The sequence below is a fragment of the Lonchura striata genome, chromosome Z (genome assembly GCF_046129695.1).
Source record: "Lonchura striata isolate bLonStr1 chromosome Z, bLonStr1.mat, whole genome shotgun sequence".
Classification (NCBI taxonomy): domain Eukaryota; kingdom Metazoa; phylum Chordata; class Aves; order Passeriformes; family Estrildidae; genus Lonchura; species Lonchura striata.
Window position 1 is genome coordinate 36,667,998 of NC_134642.1, and position 22,358 is coordinate 36,690,355.

The 22,358-nt window shown below is 37.2% G+C and overlaps 1 protein-coding gene across 1 annotated transcript in view; it reads left to right on the forward strand.

Moving 5' to 3' along the window:
• The window catches only part of RICTOR (RPTOR independent companion of MTOR complex 2), a 74,783-nt gene extending 52,474 nt beyond the window's left edge, over positions 1-22,309 (forward strand). Inside the window, exons 26-38 of the mRNA XM_021551552.2 lie at positions 483-592; positions 3,625-3,712; positions 4,476-4,568; positions 5,382-5,488; positions 6,117-6,346; positions 7,142-8,171; positions 11,292-11,469; positions 12,747-12,831; positions 14,097-14,330; positions 15,404-15,556; positions 16,254-16,377; positions 17,238-17,376; positions 17,539-22,309. Of these exons, the coding sequence (XP_021407227.1) occupies positions 483-592; positions 3,625-3,712; positions 4,476-4,568; positions 5,382-5,488; positions 6,117-6,346; positions 7,142-8,171; positions 11,292-11,469; positions 12,747-12,831; positions 14,097-14,330; positions 15,404-15,556; positions 16,254-16,377; positions 17,238-17,376; positions 17,539-17,613 (2,646 nt within the window). The 3' untranslated portion in view covers positions 17,614-22,309. The remainder of the gene's footprint in view (positions 1-482; positions 593-3,624; positions 3,713-4,475; positions 4,569-5,381; positions 5,489-6,116; positions 6,347-7,141; positions 8,172-11,291; positions 11,470-12,746; positions 12,832-14,096; positions 14,331-15,403; positions 15,557-16,253; positions 16,378-17,237; positions 17,377-17,538) is intronic.
• Positions 22,310-22,358: the final 49 nt, after the last annotated feature.

Below are 22,358 nucleotides of genomic sequence, written 5' to 3' on the forward strand. Positions count from 1 at the left end.
AGAGCTCATGAGGACAGAATTGGCTGATGCTTTACTTTCTAAAGAGGAACACAGGACTGTTAAGAAAAATTCATTATTGTCATAACTTGAATAAAACTCTTCATATGTTATTTTGGTTTTATAATTGATCAAGATACTGTCTCATTCCAGTTGGCACTTTTTTAGGAGTTTAAGTGTCACTTCTTGAGGAGTTCTGAAATTCATGATGATCAGTTGAAATTGAGTGTGTCAGATGTGAAGTATTTCTTTCTTCTTTTTATTTTTAACGAATTTCTGGAAATAATTATGAAATCAATTGTTGACTTTGCAAACCCATTATATATGTGAAGTGCCTTCATTTTCTTGAGCCCCACCTTCAGATCATAAAAAAATTCAGTCTTCCTCAAGGAACCTTCCTCAATTATTTCTTCCATATAAAGTCTTATGCTACAGCACCATAAACCACGAAATGTACTCTGTCAACCCTCATCTATTTTTTACAGGAATATAACTTAAAATACGTTGAATTGATTGAAGAACAACTTAATGAAGCACTTACAACATACCGCAAACCTGTTGATGGGGATAACTATGTTCGTCGGAGCAACCAAAGGTAAATTTGTGAAAATGCGTTCTGAGGTACGAGCTGGTGGGACTGATCAGGAGAGCTGTAAACTGAAATGTATGAGGGAAAGGTGTACCAACAGGATTTCATGTTATTATGTTCCTGGAGCAGTACACCAGCACAGTAAGAAAAACATGCGGGATGAACTGAATTAATTGCTTAGCTCCCAGAGTTTTAATATAATTTATTTCAGAGCTTTTATATAATTAGTTTTAGAGCTTTTATAATTCATTTTATTAAGACTTGGTGGACTGAGTCCCATGACTGGAGTGCTGGAATGGAGGGCTACAGACTTTTCAGCAGGGATGGGCAGATGAATGTGTCACTCTGTATAAGGAATAGGTGTGATTATACAGCATTTACAGTAGTGGTGATGTGGTTGAGAACCTCTGGGTGAGGATTAGGGGACAGAAAACAAAGGAAGTGATGTAATGGGTGTCTGCTCTTGATTGTTCAACCAGGATGTTAGTACTGATGAGTCATTCTATAGACAGGAGAAACTTCTGGATCAGTAGCTCTTGTTCTTATGGGCTTCCTGAAGATTTCAATTACCAGGCATCAACTGCAAATATCATAATGCAATGACAAGCAGCCTTGGAAATTCTCTTCAGGAGAAACTCTATAGGAGATGCCTTCTTTTCACAGGTACTCAGTGAGTCAGCTAGGAAAGATGCCCTCCTCAACTCGCTGTTTGTGAATGTAGGTCTTGTGGGATATGTGATGGAGGGGAGGTTCTCTAGGCCACAGTGATCATATGATACTTAACCATGGTATGGTTAAGTTTAAAATTTTCTATGTAATTAGAAAAAGCACAGCAGTGTTGCTATCCAGGGCTTCAGGAGATTTAACTTGGGGAGCTACTTTAGGCAGAGTACATTTTTGAGGGCCAAAGAGTCCAGAAGTGTTGGTCCATCTTCAGGAGCTATCTTTTAGAAGCACAGGAGTAGGCAATCCCATGGTATTGTAAGTCAAGCAAGAGGGGCAGAAGACCACCTTGACTGAACAGGGAACTCCTCATGGAGCTCTAGAGGAAAAGGAAATTATATGATCTCTAGAAGGTCACCCTTCACAGGAAGACTACAAAACTGTGATTCACATAAGCAGCGAGAAGGCACAAAAGGCCAAAGCTCATTCAAGACTGAAGCTTAGCAAGCAGTGTTCTGTCATACAACAGGAAAGAGGAGGTCTAAAGAAAACAGTGTATCAGTTCTTGCTGACAATGGTCACTTGACTTACAGGGATGAAATAAAACCAGAGATGAATTAAAATTTCATGGGTTTTTTGCCTCAGTCTTTAGCAATATTGATAGACCTTGGGGTGCCAGGTTCTCTGAGCCAGAGGTCCACAAATGTGGAAACTCTGGCTTTCCATTTGTGGACACTAACATTGTACAGGACCATCTGTATCAGCTGAATGTTCACCAAATCATGGGGCCTGGTTTCCACCAGGCTGAGGGACCAGCCTTATCAGTGCTAGCCCACCAGTACTAAAGGTGCTATTAGATGTTGTGCCATCTCTTACCATTTACCAAAAGTCTTGTGAGTCTAGGGAAGTCCCCTCTGCCTGATAGGAATCTAGCCAGTTTATTCCAGTTTGCAAGAAGCGCATAAGGGAAGACCCAGAGAAGTACAGACCTATTAGTCTAACCTCAGTTCATGGAAAAATTATGTAGAAGATTATACTGGGTATTGTTGAAAGACATCTGAAAAACAATGCAATCATCAGGCGCAATTAGCCTGATGCGTTCACAAAGGGAAAGTTTTCTTTAACTAAGATGTTAGCCTTCTATGAAGGTCACCCAGTAGGGTGAAGGGGAGGTGGTGAGTGTTGTTTTCCTGGATATTGGCAAGATTTTTGATGCTTCCTTTGCAGCATCCTTCTGGAGAAGTTGTCAAGCTGTGGGATGAGCAGGTTCATGGTGTAGTGGGTGAAGAACTGGCTTGAGGGACTGAACCCAAAGGGTTGTAGTGAATGGGGCAACGTCTGGTTGTGACTGGTCACACCAGTGGTGTTCCTTAGGGCTCCATTTTAGGGTCAGTTCTGTATCAATGCTGGAGGTCAGTGCACCAATAGCAGATTTGCTGATGATCCAGACTAGGAGGTGCTGTGGATTCTCTTGAGGGACAAGAAGCCTTTGCAGAGGGATCTAAATAGATTGGAGCACTGAGCAATCATAAATGGGGTGAAATTTGTCAAGTCCCAGGTGGATTTTGCACCTGGGAAGGAGTAACACCAGGTGCAGGGATGAAGTGGGAGAGGAGTGGCTCAGGGTGGGTCAGCAGTGCCCAGGCAGCCCTGAGGACAAACCCCATCCCAACAAACCCCATCCCAGAGCACCGAGCACAGCCCAGAGAGGGGATGGTCCTCCTGGGCTCAGCCTTGGGATGGCCTCACCTGGGGCCTGCTGGGCCCTGCAGGTGGAGAAGGATGGGAAGGTCCTTCTGTGCATCCTGAGGAGGGAAACAGAGCTGGAACCTTCTGTGAGGAGCACCTGAAGTATTTGGGCTTGTTCCCTTTGGAGAAAAGGAGGCTGAGGTTTGACCTCACTGCTCTCCACAGCTTCATGAGGAGGGGAAGGGCACAGGGAGGTGCTGAGCTCTTCTCCCTGGCACCCAGGGACAGGGATGGGAATGGTTCAGAGCTGAAGCAGGAGAGTTTCAGGCTGGATATGAAGAAGCATTATTTCCTTACCACGAGGGTTGTGGGTGGTCACAGAGAACAGGCATCTTGAAGAGGTGGTTGATGCCGCAAGTCTGTCAGTGTTCAAAAGGCATTTGGACAGTGTCCTTAATAAAAGGCTTTAACTTCTAGTCAGCCATGAAGTGGTCTGGCAGTTGGATTAGATGATTGTTGTACATCCCTTCAAATTAAAACAGTTTGTTCTTTTCTAAATTCCTCAAAATAATTCTCTGTATGAAAAAAATCAAGGGTAAGTTATTGTATTACATCTCAGTGTAATTTATTTTAGAATAAAATATTTGAAGTGCTGGGAAACCTTTGTGTGTTTCTCTTCCTGACAGATTACAGCGACCACATGTCTACCTGCCAGTTCACCTTTACGGCCAACTGGTGCATCATAAAACAGGCTGCCATTTATTGGAGTCTCAGGTGAGGATAATAATCATTTATAACTTGAAAAATTTGAAAGATCATTATAAACCTTTCAAAAAAAAGTTTTTAAAAGAGATGGCATTTAAATAGGCATTGCAGAAGAAGCCGATTATGAGTCTTAATTTGTGAAGACAGTCTTTGCCATCGAATCTCATGTAAAATTCCTTCCTGACACTGAAGTATCACCAAAATACCTTGCAACATTTTTCTTAAAATGACTAGCAAAATCTTAGCATGGAGAGCCAATTCATAAATAGGAAAAATTGTTAGTCTCTGTGGATTATATATTGACAGTTATACATGTGGTAGAACTATGCCTGTCCTTTTAAGCATACAGAAATGGGGAGATAAGGGAATAAAATATTTCTAATATTTTGAAAATCTAAGAAAACAAACCCTAAGCCATAATTGCTTAAATTCAGTTTTGATGTGGGTTGGCAAAATTATTTAATGAATTGACAATGTTATTTTTTAAAAGTTCAGGAGAAAGTGTATGTATTGCAGTGAGTTAGTTTGACTAATCTATTATCCTTGTAATATCTGAAATAACTTCATGCAATCTGTGATTTCCCTACAGTTTTGTTTTGCATTATCACTGCTGTTAATTTATGGTTATTATTCCAGAATTACCACTGTTCTTCCTAGAGTGCATGACTAAAATTATTGCTTTATCTTCTACTATAAATGCAAGAGAACCTGTTTGGCTGAAGTCTCCTATTAATTTTCAACTTAGTTTTTTTCTTCTGTTTTTCTCCTTCAGAGTATTGTTACTGATCTAAGTTACACTGTTCGTTCTCCAATGCTGGATAAGTGGGAAGGAATTAAGCAGCTGAAAGCAGCCCTTTGGGCATTGGTTAGTAATATATTTACTGAGTTTTTCAGTTGTTTTGTTCTGTTATAACTGTTGATTCTTAAATAACTAAGCAAAATTCTATAAAAATAAGGGAGTCTTTTTAAAAAATGCGTGATGTTTTTCAAGTTAGCATTTTGTTCTATAATGATACTTTCAGATGAAAATAATTCATTGCAGCTGTTTCATTCTGAGGTTTTTAATAATCCCTTTGTCTTTTTTCTTTTATACAAATAAGAGTAACACATTGACATATGAATATTAGTATTGAATTGGTCTGAGTTTAATGCATTTACTATAGTAGACCCTAATATTTCTGCAAGGACATTGGCCGCCAGTATTGATCCATGTGGTTATGATGCCCTGGTACTTGGGACAGGCAAAAACCTAGTGTTAGTGTTTATCCAAGCTACATTCCTTAATGTGTTTCTTGTCTTCCCCAAAGTTAATTTTGGAACATTTGTCCAAGGTGTCTGTTAGTGGAATATACTGTAGGTATGTAACAAAATGCCTGTGTAAGAGGAATGTAAAATGAATAAACCAAGATCATGCTGCAGGCTATAGTAGAACTTAAAAAGTGAAGAATACATAGCAGTTCTAACTTCAAGCAACTTTAGGTATTATACAAAGCGTGCTAAGTGGTTTTTTGTATTAGCACAGCTAGGAAATGCCAGAAAGGGTACTCGGATCTTTCAGCTGCTTTGGGAAGATGTAGCTTTAAACTCTACTACCAAAAAACAAAGTTGTCAAAGCTTTACATTAATAGTGCTGCAGATCACATTAAGATCAAAACTTACTTGACAAATTTCATTCTAGGGCAATATTGGATCATCGAATTGGGGTCTTAACTTGCTTCAAGAGGAGAATGTAATTCCTGATATAATGGCACTTGCTCAGCATTGTGAGGTTCTGTCTGTTAGAGGGTATGTGTATCTGAAATATACATAAAATTTTCAGATGATAGTTGTGATAAGTTTTTGGATAGCTTTAGGGGATTTACATGAATACAGATTTGTACTTTATTGTTAAAGTCACTGATGTTTGAGTATCAGTCTTGGTTCTGTGCAACTGCAGAATTGTATGGGAAGTCTGAAAGAACATGCAGTAAACAAATGAAATTTATGAAAAAAGTAGATACTACTTTTCTCCTGTCTGTAAAACAAAATATTTGCTGTTTATATCTTTGTGAGAATTTATTATTCCATCTTTTTTATTCAATATATTCTTTAAATATTTAAAATCATAAATAGATGGTATATTGTCTAGTGTTGCTACTACAGAAATGTTCAGCCTTTTTTTCAAAAGGTATTTTTCTACTTTATGTAATCAAGCTCTTGTGATAATTTTATTTCTTAATAGTATCTTGTTCTCCGATATAATTAATTTCCTAAGCTTACATTGATTTACAAATTGAAATTAACACTGTACTATTAGTCAGTTTTGTGAAGTTTCTCCTGAATTGCTTTGAAACTGTTTCCTTTCAAATGTCAAGTTTAGTTAAATTAGGTGCTATTATTATTGCTTTTTTTTCTGTATATACGTTAAATACAGAACCTGTGTCTACGTGCTTGGTCTAATAGCCAAAACTAAACAAGGATGTGACATTTTGAAGCATCACAACTGGGATGCAGTGAGACACAGTCGTAGACAGCCTTGGCCAGTGGTCCCTGATGACATGGAGCAGCTCTGCAATGAACTTTCTTCTATACCAAGCACTCTTAGCTTGAACTCTGAGTCTACCAGTTCTAGGCACAACAGTGAAAGTGAATCTGCTCCATCAAGTAAGTAACCAGAATACCAAAACAAGAAAACAGGAGAAAAATTAACAAGTAAATAAAAAATAATGGCAAAGAGCCCAACGCACCACAAACAGTATTTTGGTGTTCTTATCAGCCTTTTGGTAGGATGAGGTTCAGACCAGTGGTGTAATGGTGGTCTTGAAATAAAACAGTACAAGCAGTAGGACAGTTATGTCCATTCAGAGATCCAGACAAGTCAGAGAGAGTAAAACAGTGTCTTAGCTTCACATTTGATGTAAAAGAAAAATTTTTACATGAGGGTAAGTTACTAATTTTTATGTTGAGTCATGGCAGTTTGCTGTAACATGCTGCAGAAACTACCAGGCTTAGGTATAAAGATACACTTGTTTGTCCTCAGAGGAGTAACTATTTATGTTCTCTGGGTGTACACACAGACACATAATCTTGCTGTGTTTAAATTATTGTGTATTTCAAATACCTAATATGTTTTATTTTTTCTGTGGGTACTTGGAATTTAAATTAAGAAATGTACCATATTTAGGTATCATTAAAGGAGTGCTTAGGTTGTAATCCTAGTAGCTGAATGTTTACACTGAAATAAGATAGTTTGGCTTTTTTGAAGCAGTGAAATCTTCAACTCAGTCCTCAAAATAGCTAATGTGCATCAAGTTCTGCAGAAAAAAGAGGAATTAAAGTTCCAGTAATTTGCATAGACTCTCATTTGGCTCCTATAGAATTTTTGCTTCATATTTTGCAGCATAGGTTGTAGACTTGGAAGAATGCCTATTTTTGTAACAAAGTCTTGTATAATTTCAGGTATGTTCATCATGGAGGATGACCGTTTTGGTAGTACTTCCACTAGTACTTTCTTCCTAGATATTACTGAAGATGCAGAACAAATATTTTATGATAGACCCGGACCTTCAAAGGACAAAGACCGTAGTCCCTTTCCTTTTTTTTCTTCTAGTAGACTTGTAAAAAATCGCATTCTAAACTCTCTTACTCTACCTAATAAAAAACACAGAAGTAGTAGTGATCCAAAAGGAGGAAAGCTGACATCATCTGACAGTAAATCAGGCCTGAGGCGAAATCGTACAGTAACAGAACCTAGTGGTAGCATAGACTTTCCTGCTGGGGAAGAACTGAACCCTGTTTTCAGAGTTCCAAAAATCCAGACTTTACGATTAGAAACTTCCTTTGTTGGAAGTAAGCATGTGGAAGATACTGATTGTACTCAGAGTATTGGAGAAAATGATCTGAAGCTGCCAAAAGGTCTTGGAAATGAAATTCATCGGGAAAACACAAGCAAAGAAAGGCTAATTGGAGATGGTACTACACAAACACATTTCAAGAGTCGTAGCTTAAGTTTTAATACAGATACCACAACAAGTGGCATAAGTTCAATGAGCTCTAGTCCTTCAAGGGAGACTGTAGGTGTGGACACTACAAATGTAGATACTGATTGTGGAAGCTTGAGTACTGTTGTAAGCACAAAGACAGTTAAACCAAGTCACTGTTCAACACCACAGTCTAACCACCTGCCTCTCTCAAAATCCAACTCTGTATCACTGGTTCCACCAGGGTCTTCTCATACCCTTCCCAGAAGAGCCCAGTCTCTTAAAGCTCCTTCTCTTGCTACGATAAAAAGTCTTGCTGACTATAACTTCAGCTACACAAGTTCTCGAGATGCATTTGGCTATGCTACACTAAAACGCTTGCAGCAGCAGAGGATGCATCCCTCACTCTCTCACTCAGAAGCTCTGGCATCTCCAGCAAAGGATGTGCTGTTTACTGACACTATCACCATGAAGTCTGGCAGCCTGGATTCTCGACTAACCCCAAGCCGGTAAGAAATTATTCTGTGCTCATTTCTCACTTCAGTGCTGTAAGAACAACTTAAGTGTGTTCCTCATATTTTTTTTTTATCTGCACCTTAAAGGGACACTTGTTGCGAGGTGATCCATAACTTCACTGAAAGCAATACTGATATTAAGTGAATAGCAGAAGGATAATTATCCACTTTTTAAATGCTGTCAGAGAAGCTCAGCTTTCATAGCTGTGGTCAACCTTTTATAATGTTGGTGGCAAAGGAAAAAGTTTCCTTTTATCACACTTTCTTCCTGTTTTATAATTTAAAAATTGCAGTTGCACTGCTAACATTATTAAAGTTGCTAACATGGTTAAAGTTGCAAACACATGGAATTGCCCATGAAGTCAGAGCTACATTTCAGAAGGGAATTTTCTCGATGTCACTTGGGGAGGTTTTAGGACAGGGCCTTCTGCCAGTGTGCTATATTTGTGTTCACTGCACCACTGAGGCCAGTGATGAGACACTAGTACCACTGATAGGAATGTCAGTTTGGCTTCTTAGCTACAGCAGATCAAAGATTTTACTCATAGCATTTATTTTTAGATAGCAGTCACCTCTTTATTTTTGAGCAATATTAGGTGTTCTGAGGGCTAATTAGCTAGTTATGTAAGATGTCTAGCTCTTGACATTGACACTGTTCCCAGCTGCAACAGTCACTGCTTAATAATCTTCCCTTAAAACTACTTGTACTAAATTTTTCCTTCACATTGTCTTTTAGCTAGTGCATTGGGTTTTCACATTACTGTTGAGATAGAAAAGGCACTTTTTTATCTCTGTTCTTGCCTTATCGTTTCTTGAATGAGAGAAGGGAGAGATGCTACTGGTACATGAGTCATCTGCTTACTGTGGAAAAAGCAAATGCTCAGTCCTTGAGCTGCCCTTCTCATACCCAGTTTGGTGTGTATGTCCTGATTAAAAGAAACATCCATTTGTGTTGGTATTTTCACATCATTCTGGAAAGATGCCATGAAATATACCTTTGTTCAAGTAAGTTAGAGCTAGACTGAGTATGTTGGTTAGATTAAGGATGATTTAGTAGTTACCCTTCACTGTCCTGGAAATTGAAGTGCCATTCCTAGCTATGTCACTGGCATCCTGTGCTAGTGCAGGGACAAGTGGGTGTCATTTCAGTGGTAGTACAGGTGCTGTAAGTAATGTTTTACCATACCTTGCAGTCATGACCTTGATATGCAGAGCAGCCTTGCTGCAGTGGACTTTGATCCTGCACACAATGTCATATAGACTGGTGCTTAGCTGTTCTCTTGTGTCAGTGGATAGAGCAAAAGATTTCAGCTGACCTGTTTAACACTGAACTGAAATGTCTGGAGTACTTGTATCTCCAGGTTAAAGAAGGTTAAATAATTGCAGACATGCATACTCAGATTCATACTGTGTTAGTTGCTAATATGTAGTGAAGCTAGTATTTCTTGCTGGTTATGCTGTGTCCCTGCTGAAAAATTATGGTCCTTGTAATTTCAGATTGTGTTTATTAATAAGTTCAGAGTATGCTTACTGGCCCAGATAGAACTGTCCTTAACTGTTTTTTAAAAATAAACAAGAAAGAAAAATTCTGTTTTTTAACTGCCAAATCAATTTTTGTCTGTCTTCTGAAAAGTTTTATTTATGGTTTATTGACAGATTAATGTATTAGTAGCAGCTAACAGTCATAAATTTTGTGATGTTTTTATTTCTTCTTTTTATTCAGAAGGTTAAAAAGCCTTTTTTTTTTGCATAAATTTTGTGAGGGTAAATTTCCCACCTTTGTCTTTAAAGACCAACATATCTTGGATCCTGATGTTGGCTCTCATGCTATCACCTGCAGATATTCTTTAATGAAAACTTGGTGCTGTTCATCACTACTAATGCTGTATCTGTCAGTTTTTCTAGGAAAAGCAGGGACAAATGTTTGGGATTAATACTTCTATCTTTAATTTATGTTGAGAATAGTTGTAGAATGTTTTATTATTAAGTATTTAATGCAGTTGGTAACTTTTTGAGTTTTATGATTACACAATTACTTAGATTGGAGAAGACTTTTAAGATTGAGTCCAGCTATTAACACAACACGCCCAAGTGCTCCACTAAACCATGTCCTTAAGTGCCACATCTACACGTCTTTTAAATGTCTTCAGGGATGGTGACTCAACTACTTCCCTGGGTAGAGTGTTCCAGTGCTTGACAACCCTTTCAATGAAGAAACTTAATATCCAATCTAAACCTCTTCTGGCACAACTTGAGATCTTTCCCTCTTTTTTTTAAAGTATGGCTTGACTTCTTTTGTGAGTCCACTGATTCTGTCACTAGCATTGGTCAGAATTACAAACAAGAAAATTATTGATAGCCTCTCAGTTGTATTTTGTGCATTTCCATTGCATAATAATTTCTTGAACCTTTCATTGTCAAACTTTGATAATTTAATTTTATTTCAATATAAATCTCATCTGTAGGTATAAGAGGACGCTTTATTGCCCAAATAAAAATAGATAGAAAACTCCTTCCAAGGCAAAAAGTAAAAAAAAAAAAAAAAACAAAACCTGTTTGTCACAGTCAGCTCCACACACTGTGCAGGTTTAAGTTTGTTCTTTGTGCATTCATGTTGAGCAAATGGGTGACCCTTTTGGGTGGCTCCTTTGGGAGAAAAAAATGTTCCTTTTGTGTATCACTGGTAGTCTCAAGGTGTGCCTTTGCAGGGATGTGCCTGCTCAGCTCAGAGTTTGTGAATATCCAGGAAATATATGTTCAGTGCTTAGGTACATTTCAAAATTAGGTAGTTAGGAGTTTAGAAACCCAAATCTTTACTGGCTGTGTCTGGGCTGTAAATATTCAAAGCTAGAATGTTGAAGAAAATGATGGTTTTGCAGGATGGGCAGGAATTCCTGTACCAAGATTTATAAAGGAATTGCCAGAACTGCCAAACCATGCAAGACAATATGAGGCAGAAAAAGCAATAAGCCTATAGCTGTAATTTGTCCTAACAAGCTCTGAGATCTGCAGTGGGAGGATGATGATGGTCTTTGTGTCAGCAGTCCTTTTTACTTTTAATGTGCCAGAATGAGAGAGTAACTGCAATTGTGATTATTTGTTTCAATGTTACAGGTTCATGAAAGCTTTAAGTTATGCTTCATTAGATAAAGAGGATTTATTAAGTCCTATTAACCAAAACACACTTCAGCGTTCCTCCTCTGTTCGCTCCATGGTTTCTAACGCTACTTATGGTAGCTCTGATGATTACATTGGCCTTGCTCTCCCAGTGGATATCAATGAAATATTTCAGGTATGTATGTGTTAACTGATTCGGTCCATTTGCATTTTCATCTTGAAAGGCAGTCAGCTGCTGCCTTTTCATCAGAATAGATTATATCTAGAGAAATGAGGAAGAATCAGTGTGGTACTTTAAAGAAATACATTTTGGAGAGCTAGTGTTTCTTTTCTAACTGTTCTTCTCACTTGTTTACACAAGATCACTAGGCTGGTTTGTGTTAAACACAAATAAGGCAAAGACTGTCATAAGATTTTTAGTTGACATCTGGCTTTTATACTAAAATTAGCATAAGTCTGTGCACATTCATTAATTCTACCTTAGCCGACTAATAATTCATTAATTCTACTTTAGCAACGAAATGCCGTGTTCATCAGCCACCTATAAATTATGCGCATAATCACACAGTTAACTCCCTGCTACCATGGTCTGTATTAAATAATAGATTCTTTTTATATATCATTATAGTATTAAATTATATTTTTTATTATATTAACTTTTTAAGTTATATTAACTATTTAAGTTAGAACAGATTATTTTCAGTGACTCAGAAAATCCCTTCCTCTTTCTACTTGGTAGAAACATACGCTGGTTTAACAGGCTGATGCATCATAGGGTTTAATATTCTGTTACTTAATCATCAAAACCAGGATGTGGTCTATGTCAAAGGTAAAAGTGGTCTTCCTTGTCTTTATTTTACTTAATCTTTGCCCCTTTTAAATCTAAAAAAACTTCTTACTAATCTCAAAAAATTGCTAAACATAAAGCAAAATCATGTTAAATCATGTATCTGCTTCTGTTTTTCCTTTGTGAAATTACTACTTTTTCTTTCTCCTTCACAGTCTTTGTGATATATTTGTTGCCTCATTTTGCCTCTCTCAGCTCTCTTTATAGTTGAGACATGCCTCAGCTCTACATCCTACAGGCAGCATTTTAGATGTCCTGGTTGCTTTTGTACTTCATTCCGAAGATCTCCTGTGGTGTAGCATGATCATGGACAGATTATGAATGGCCACTGTGGGTCACTGGTTTCCTTACAACCTGTCACCACCATTTTGACATTTGCTAGCTCTTCATGAGCTTTTGTTAATAATTGTTCATTCATAGATGTATATTTTTCTCATTTGGTTTTTTTTTTAGTACTCAGGAGCTCATTGTCAATTTCTTCCTCTAATGATGCATTTTTCCTGAAGTAAAAGATATGCAAGATTTAATTTCCTCATAAAAGGTACATTTTTACTTGTGTTTGATTATCACCTCTGTTAATTTTAATTTTCACTTTGGTATTCCAGGTAAAGGAAACCCCATATTTCCAGAAGAAAACTACACCTCCATTTGATGAGCATGGATCTAGGGTTTTCACATCTGATGCAGGAGGTACTGGTACTGGTTTTATTCCTCTCCTGTAGCTTTCTGTTATTTACTGGCATATTGGGTGGGTTCTTGGTTTCTTTGTTAATTTTTCTTTACAGAAAACATCATTTTAGCTATTAGGCTTTGAGGACTGAATTCTGGAATCAGGATAATAGGCCATTAATTCTCTGTTTTATTTAGTTTGAGCTAATGTGTTGCTTCAAAGTTTGGTCCTGTGCTAAAAAACTGAAGGGGGAAAGCCTATATCTCTGATAACATGAACTAATGCTGCTCCAAATCTGGTAGTGATGCTGTATTACAGGAGGTAACAACATTTAAGCTTAGAAAAATATGAATCACACATATTTAACTATTTCCCTTTGAATACAAGATCATTTATAGGAACTTACTATGGTATTAGATGTGTATTTCAGAAAATAAATTGTCTTCCTGCCATGTGTCCATGACAATTGATCAGTGAAGATTATGGGACGAGAAAATTGCAGGTGTTCTAATGCCTGGCTTATTCTGGAATGTACCTCTAGGGAAGTCAGAAATCTGTAGGGTCTTAGTATGGCTTTTTCAACTGAAAAAAAAGAAGGTTTGGCACTGGGTTTTTTTTATAGTTTATTAGGATAGCTGTTGTCCTAGTTTTTTGGGGATTTTTTTCCCCTTTAATGTTATGCACAAAGTTGATTTTGGTGGAAGTGTGTCTTTGTAGTTTGCTAAGTTTCAGTGTAAAGTTACTCTTGTTCAAAATTATATTTGTTTGTTTTTTCCACCCAGGGAAGAGCATGTCACTAAAGTGTCTTCTGCTTGTTTCTGCATTGCTGAATCTAGTTTCTTCCTGTCACGGTCACTAAGTTATAGTTTTTTAAATTGTGTTTATTTTTGCATTGGTGCATGAGTAATTTCAGCATCTGGTATATTGCTGTATTAATCTTGTTTGACACTATGAAAATCAGTAATGTATTAGTGATATGTGGGTATTAGTAATGCTGCTACCATGTCAGGATTTACCACTTATCTTCTTACAGTGTGTGTACTTAGAGGTTGAATTCTGTTCTTTGCAATGTTTTGTTATGTATAGTAAGTTGGAACTAAAACTTTGTCTCTTTGTCAAATGCTAACAATCTTGGGAACTTAACCAGTCAAAAAAAACCTCTATAGGACTTCACATGCACTCCATCCCCAGCCTTAAAAGGCTTGAAAGTGGAAATTGTTTGAAAGAGTTAGTGTTGGTTGCTTGGTTTTTTGGGGGTTTTTAGATAACTGAATCTTATTTACAGGTCTTCCGTCAGGTGCAAGTGATGTTGTCAAAAGCCCTTTTCAGATGCTCCGCCAGCAGATCAGTCTCACAGAAATAATGAATACCAGCCGCTCAGATGCCTGTCAGTTCCTAGAAGGTACAGAGGACACAGGGCTCCAGGAGCACACAGATGAGAACTGTCTTTACTGTGTCTGCGTTCAGATTCTGGGTTGTCAGCCTAACACCAAAATGAGCTCTTCCTATAATCGTACAGGTTAGTGTTCGTTGCAGAGAAGTGTGATACAACTGAGTGAACTTACTGGCTTTTGTTCAGCTTTAAATAATCTGGAAGGGTTTCTGTTTAACTGACTTTCGTTTTATTGACCTTAAAATTATTTCTCTAATAAGCTCATTGTGCAACCAGTGGTAGTGCTATGGTCATTTCCAGCTTTCCGCTCTTTAGTATTAGTAGGAGTAGGTTCCTGTGTGTTTATTTAGTCTCTCTAATAGCATGTCAAAATAAAAAATTTGAAACCTTGTTTAGTACTTAAAATGTGTGTTCTGAAAACTGACAGTGTCTGTTCAGCTAAAGAAAAGTCTGACATCAAGTCTGTGCCATAAGAAGGAAATCTGTGGAGTCTGTTGAAGCTGAGCTGTAATTTCTGGGATTTAGTCATCTTTTCTCATACTTTGAAATTCAGAAGAGATTTGGAGTTATTTTTTCTAACCGTCTCTGCAGAGTTTGCAGTTAACATGCCTTTTGTCAATTCCTGTGATGGAAAGTAGTGGATGCTTAGTAGGAGCACTCACTGTTTTACAATATTGTTAGACATTTATTAGTAGTCATGTTGGCAAAGGGGTGATGCACAAATGTGAGGAATTGCTCAGAGCTGAGCTGGAGGTTGAGTTCAGTAGCAAAAAGGAGTGGCAAATAAAATCCCAGCTATCCCGTCCCCCAACAGGTGCAGCAGAACCTGGCTCTTGCCAGAGACCTTCCTGCAAACACATGTGACAGCTGTGTGAACAAAAAGTCTGCACAAGCAAGAGCATCTCTATTATGTTACATAAAACAGCATGGGTGTATCAGTAACAGTGATGTGTGGTGGCTTCTTAGGCTTCCATGTCTGGAAAAGACTCCACTTGTGTATTTTAAGATTTTTTTTTTTTTTAATCAATCTTGGAAGAGTTTGAGTATAATTTGTTCCAAATCCAGCATCTAGTTCTGAGCTGATTTTTATGCATAGTACTTAGTGCATCTTGCATGTTTGCAATTGTTGAAAAATAATGAAAACATGTGAATTGAGGAAAAGTGTGAATAACAAAGGTACAACATCTTGTTTATGTCAGATTTTTCAGACATTCCATATACTGACTGGTGTGGGCAGACCATTCACAATCACTTAGATGTGCATTCCTCCAAATTTTCTGGAATTTCAGGCTGTAGTGATGCAGTATCCCATGGTTCAGCCAGCAGCACCAAGAGTACAGAGCTTGTATTAGGTAAGTCTGAAAGCCTTATGATTATCAGAGACTATAATTAATAAAGAATATTTTAGCTATTGTGAAGAAATTATATTTCACTTATGTACACTGCAACAAATTAATGCCCTTTAATAGACTAAAACCAAACAAATCTCAATAAAAATATCATCCATCTCCAGGTGGGAGAATATAGTTCTAAACTCTTCTCCCTCAGCTATACAGCATTTCTGCAGATTATTCAATACCTAACATTACAAGAAAATTTATTGTCTTTTTTTCCTACAGATGTTAATTTTTAAAAAAAGTCTTAAAAATTACTGAATTACTGTAAAGAGAGACTTTATGATATACTTGTGTATTATATTTTGAATTATGATGTTTTCTTACAAATTTTCTGGTTTTTGAGTTCTCCCTTATCTGATAGAAGCTCATCCAGTTTGCAACATGATTTAGTGGTAACAATATCACTGTAACTTTATCTTGCAGGTTTTTCTTCTAAATGGTAGAAATATTTTTGAAAAGGTTAACTGTCTAAATTCCTGAAAATAGTGGTCTAAGTTCTAATTTCAACAGAAATATTTTTGATAGCTCAGAATGCATATATAAATATGTGTGCTCATCTGTGTATGGAATGCATAAACAGACTTGTTGTACAAGATTAGCTCAGTCAAAGACAATTCTGTTTAAATCTACACTGGTTTATTTGTTCTTCCAGGAGTAAAGTCAATCCCAGATGACACACCAGTGTGCAGGATACTTCTGCGGAAAGAGGTCTTACGTTTAGTTATCAATTTGAGCAGTTCAGTAGGAACTAAGGGCCATGAAACTGGACTTCTGACGTAAGTTCAATGCATTACAGATGCTTTAGCTACACTTAATCATAAGTATTCTTTTAAGGTCTCAGGGACCGTGAATAATCTCACTTCTCAAAAGTTGTCAGGCAGATATGATTGAATGTAATGTAGAAGCTAAACAAACAATCTCAACATTGTTGCTCTGTGTTTAGTATTTTACTCTTAAGGTTTGGATCTTCTAAAATCAGTAATTCAACTGCACTGTTTACATACCTAGTGTAGCACGCAGAACAAATACTTTTTTCTTTTTGCTGAATAGAAGATAAATACGATAACAAACCAAAAATGATGTCTTGAGAAACCCAGCTCTACTTTAAGCAAGAGTACAACTCCTGAAAATTATTAATTTTTTAAAAATATTCAAATATAGGAATATAATTCTACGGGCTGAGTGTTATAACCTGTAGGTTCCTGGGCTAGTGACATTGAAACTAACAACTTCTAAAAGAAAATGCAAAAGTGTGTGGTTTAGTTTCAAAAATGCTTACAGGTTTAAATGATTAGTTTAATCTTTTTCCGTACTTTTATGACTGCTGTGCATGTGGATGCCAATTATTTGATACACTCTTCTCTTTCCAAGTCTGTTATTCTAAGCCTAGGCAATCACAGTGATTCTGTACAACTCACAAGTTGTATATTTTGTTTCATCTCATTAGTTTAGATTTCTTCCAGTTCTGTACAAAGTAATACTGTCTGTTGTGATTTTCTTACTGTGTCAGTTCTAGGATTTATAATGCCTGTTACTGAAGAATTAATGATGACATCTCATTGAAAAGTTTAGGGTTTTTCAAATGCAATGGAAATCTGTTCAAGACTTACAAATTGTTGTTTATTATCTTGTTCAGAATTAAAGAGAAGTATCCCCAAGCATTTGATGACATATGCCTTTACTCTGAGGTGTCCTACTTGCTCGCACACTGTACATTTCGACTTCCATCCCGGAGGTTCATTCAGGAGCTATTTCAAGATGTTCAGTTCTTGCAGGTAAGTGGAGGGTGCACTTGCACTGAATGTACCAAAATGGCTGGCCGGGTCCAGATTCCATGTCCTGAATAAAAGATGCTTTCACATCCTAAAGGAAACAATTTTGTAATGTCTCCTGAGTAAAATCTCTAGCAATATTAATACTCCATCCTTCCCTTTTAGATGCATGAGGAGGCAGAGGCTATTTTAGCAACCCCGACGCAACAGCCTGTAATTGATGCATCAGCTGAGTCCTGACCTCTGCTCAGGCAGTGCTCTGCATATGGACTTTGAAATGCTCAGACAACCTCCCACTGACTGGAAAAAAAGTTTGGAACATCATCTTTGAAACCTTCCAGAAGCTACTGGTACCTGAAGACTGAACTGAAAACATTTTCTTCCTCAACCAATTATTGGCACAGTCATTTGAGCCCTTTGGGGATGTATTAGACATTACCTTAGTTTTAATAATAGTAATTACCAGTATATGCAAGAGCCAAGCACTGAACACCTCCACAAGTTTTCATTTCATTTTCTACCATAAACTACAATGAAATAGGATAACTTGCAGAGACATTTTTAATTGACTCCCGATTCTGTTCCAGAGAAGCAGAACGATGCCTTGCTTTTTAAACCCTGGATACCAGGAATCAGAGAGATGGGGGTGCATTCCACTGCCAGCAATGGGAAGCCATGCTGTTGTTGTGGGCACCAGGGGATTAATGTTAGCCCTTCTCTGTTGATTTTTGTACTGTTTATAACACTACTTTGGGGATTTGTAACTTCAGACAGAAAGAAATGCCTCTGAATCTGAGGTTTCATTAAGTTATTTTAATATTGCTATAGTTCTAAGACATTTTATTAGCAGTCTCTTAGATTTCATTGCATTTACATACATGTATCTTGTCTGAACCAGTTAAGGATTTTCACTACAATTTGATTTTCAAAACAAGTCATTTAAAATTTAAAATGCTGAAATCAGATTGTTTTCCCCAAATACTATGCATGTGTTTGCAGTTTCTACACTCATGCTCATTTAGTACAAATGTAGGTCTTGCTCAACTACAATCCTTTAAAACGCATGATTTGTATCAGATAAGCAAATATTGTATAAACTGAACTTGAAGACATTTAATCATTGCAGGTTTTGTGAGGAGACTTAAGTATGAGTGTGTTCCAAGTTCCACAGAAACAGCTATTTTATAAAAACAAAGGTTTATTTGAATTTTCAATGGATTAGTGATCAAGCATCAGATAGTACTAATAATTGTAGTGAAAAGCCTTAAGTAACAAATTTTGGAGCAGCTGTACTTATAATTTTGTACTGGTATTTAAGACTTGTTGCAAAAGTTTAATTACACAGTGACTGGTAATAATTGAAGTAGTTGCCTCTATCATGTTACTAGTACCGTTTCTAAACTAGTAAGTGCAAGCTAAAAAAAAAAAAAAAAGTAGGAATCCCTGTCACTTTTATCATGGATCTAAAGATTCAGAAGCCTTTATATAAAGGTAATATAAATATATGCAAATGTGTATATACAGTAGCATGGTCACCTTTGTTAGAATGCCTGTAATAGAGGGGATTACCCTTTGATTTTGATATAGGTGAATAATTCAGCTGGACTGTACTAAGTAGAACGTATTTTTATCCATTCACTCCTCCCATTTTTTATAATTGTCAGATTAATACTTAGGTGAAATTTATCTTGATGCTCATATCTCTGTTCTTACTAGCTATGCTACTGGAGATTTCAATAAGTAGTCCTGTGAACAGTAACACAATTCCTAGTGAAATGTAGAATTCATTTGTTCTTTTTGGAAATTTCATGATGTCACATAAGCACTGCTTTGCAGCTATCACTTCACTGAATTCTTATGTGCACTGCATACCATCAGGTTCTGGTAAAGCAGACTGTAAGTTGCTGCTCATAGTCAAATTTAGTTCCTAAGATTATCTTCTCATGAGTTCCCACTAAAGGAGCAAAAAGAAACTGAATGAACTCTTCTATGGTCATTGACATAAATAATACATCTGTATGGCAAGACATGTTTGAAATGTTTAGAAAACACCACACCAGTAACTATTGGACTTCTGGTTATGAGACATAAATGCTTCTGTAAAACCAAAATGTCAATCACAGTAGACCAAATAGTGGTATAAACTCCAAAGGAAAATAATGTAGTTTTCCCACAAATGGGGATAGCATATGTTATACAGTAGTTTCAAACACTACCTCAGTTAGGCTAGAGTAGAAGAGATTTGTTTTAATAACTAAATGGGGTTACATTGAACAACTCCATGTTATTTTTCTGCAGTTAAGGCAAAATAAACAAGTTTTATCACCTGTATTTAAAAAACCCACCTCTCTTCATTTCTTAGCACTTAATGTAGAAAGCATCATAGGAAGGCCTCTGATTATAGAAAGGTAAGCAAATATACTTTTGAAAGAATCTCCATCCTGAAATGCTCATGTGTTCCAAATAACGCTTGTGTGGGGATCCATGACAACAGAAACTTGACATAAAAAATTATGGCTGCAAACTCAGTTATAAAGCGTGATTTTTTTTTTTCTGAAAGCGTATGAGTGTCGGTAGATTTCAACAAGTATGCATCAAGGATGTTAAGTCTGTATTGTACATAACATACATTTCTAGAAAATTAATTTACACACTGACATTAAGCTCACATTGATTTTTCACCTTAATTGGCAGATGAAGGGGATACTGTTATTGAAGGAAATTTATATTGGCTTAATTATAAACTGTGAATTTCTAATTTTATAGTTCTCTTTTTTTTTTTTTTAATGTCCCTTTCTAAGTCCTTATTTTGGGGTTTTATTTGTATCATGAAAAACTTCAAAAGAAAGCTGTAGTAAATTATGATTGTGCTTACATTAGCCATAATAAAATCTCTCTTTCACTTCACCTAGGGAAGCTGACAGACCACCCACTTTTTATATTTCCAGTTTGAGTGATTGGTGATACTGCTCAATAAACCATGAAGTGTGTAGCATTCACTTACACTGTATACAAATACAGTTCAGTTGCTGTGGCAAAGAAAACTCCTGAGGAACTCAGCTTGGTCACATACAGCTCAGAGGCAGGAGCTGCTCCAGGAAGGAGAGCTTGCTTGTGGAGCCAGTCACAATTAGTATCAGCTGCCTGATTATCTTGGTCTGCTCTTACAGGCAGGGGAAAGGGGAGCCCTTTCCAAAGAGCAGAGAGCTGACTGACAGGCACCCAGGCACCTCCACAAGGGCCTGGTCCTCTCCACCGAGGAAAGGAGGATGAAGCTAGGGGCTGAGTGTCTCCTTCTCCAAAAGGAGAACTTTTCACCTCTCTGAAATTCAGAACTGCAGAATGCTCCCAGCTGTTGCGGACATCACTTGGAGCTGGAGATACCAGGCTTTGATGTTCCCAACTTGTATGTGGTCCCCTGGCATACTGTGCTTGAACCAATTGCTTTTCCTCATCTGACAGCTCTTACTTGAATGACATCTGACAAACGTACCCTGAACACCCTCTCTTTGCTGGGTGGTGGTGGCTTTTCCCAAGTGGAGTCCTACACAATTCACTAGTTTCAGGTGCAGTGGCTCATCACACTGAGATAAGCTGCACTTTTAAACATTTATAAGGCACCTGTGAGAATCCTGCTTGTCTTTCTGATTTCACTTTGAAACATGCATAGGGGTCTGGAAAGAGACTTGTGGTTTGCAGCGAGACTTGAGAACAAAAAGCACTTCTAGGTGTTCGAAGAGTAAGGTAGCTGTTCAAGAAATACACTGTAACCAAAATCCAGTGAGGGATGGAAGAGTTGCTGCTTTGTATTCTGTGCCTTGGACCTTCGTGTTTGGCAGCTTGGGCAGCAGGAAGCTGGCAAAGCTTGTAAGTGAATGTGAGCTCAGGTGCAGCAATCGTGGCAGCAGAATTGTCACCAAGCTCTGAGGTCCTACTCACTTCCTTGCAGTCCTGCCCTGAGCTGCACAGGAGCCACTTGAAAGCAAGTCCAGCAACTTTTTTTTTTAAGTCACACTTCTATTACTGTGTCCTTATAAAAGATATATGATGTGAGAGCGAAATTTTAAAACTGAAAAAGACTTCTGAGGACATGCTGGAAAGCAAGTTTTTATTTTTCTGGAGGTCTCCAATCTCCTTGGTTTTTGTTTAACTCACAATAGTTCCATGGGTAGTTTTGTTAATGAATGTGGATTTTCTTTGGGTTATTTTTGTAGCATAGATGGAGAGAAGTGCCGCAGCATAAGGAAACTGCATATTTTGCTTGAGTTGCTTTTTAAAATACACTATTTTATTTGCAAAATGTAATTTATGCCAAAAAAATGTAACGTCATTTTGCCACTGAATAGAGTGTTTCAGCACAAGATGCTATGTCTAAAGGGGAAAAAGGCTTTACACTTTGTAAATCTAATTGAAAAATTGTTCCAATACTGGGCTGTCAGCATCCCTAAAACTGTAGTACAAGAGATTATTTTTGTCTAAATTAATCATTCTGTTCTGAGGGAAGGGATCAAGGAAAATCTCAATACTTATTCTCCCTGTCCTGTGTGGTCATTTTTTGTTTAGTAATACGCTGCTACATATTTGGAGGTTCTAGTCTTTGTAGGTCACTGAACAGACATTGAAATCTGATTTATATTGTATACCTGTAACATAGAAAGAAAAAGTATTTATATATTTTACGTAAGAATATTGCATTGAGCTGTGTATAATTTAAACAGAGGCTTGTCCCAAAATGGTATTGCCCATCTTGATTTTTTTTGTTTTCCTTTTTTCTTTCTCTTTTTTTCTTTTTGAGTTTTGGGGTTTTTTTGTTTTGTTTTGTTTTTTGGGTTTTTTTTGTATACTGTGTACAGTTCATGTCAATGAGTATTAAAGGCCTCCTGAAGCGTAGTCTTATCAAAGGGATGCGTTGTTAATAAAATGTACTTAAACTTCTTATAGTTGTTTTGGTCTCCTATGTACCTCTCAGCATTAGAAATGGATTG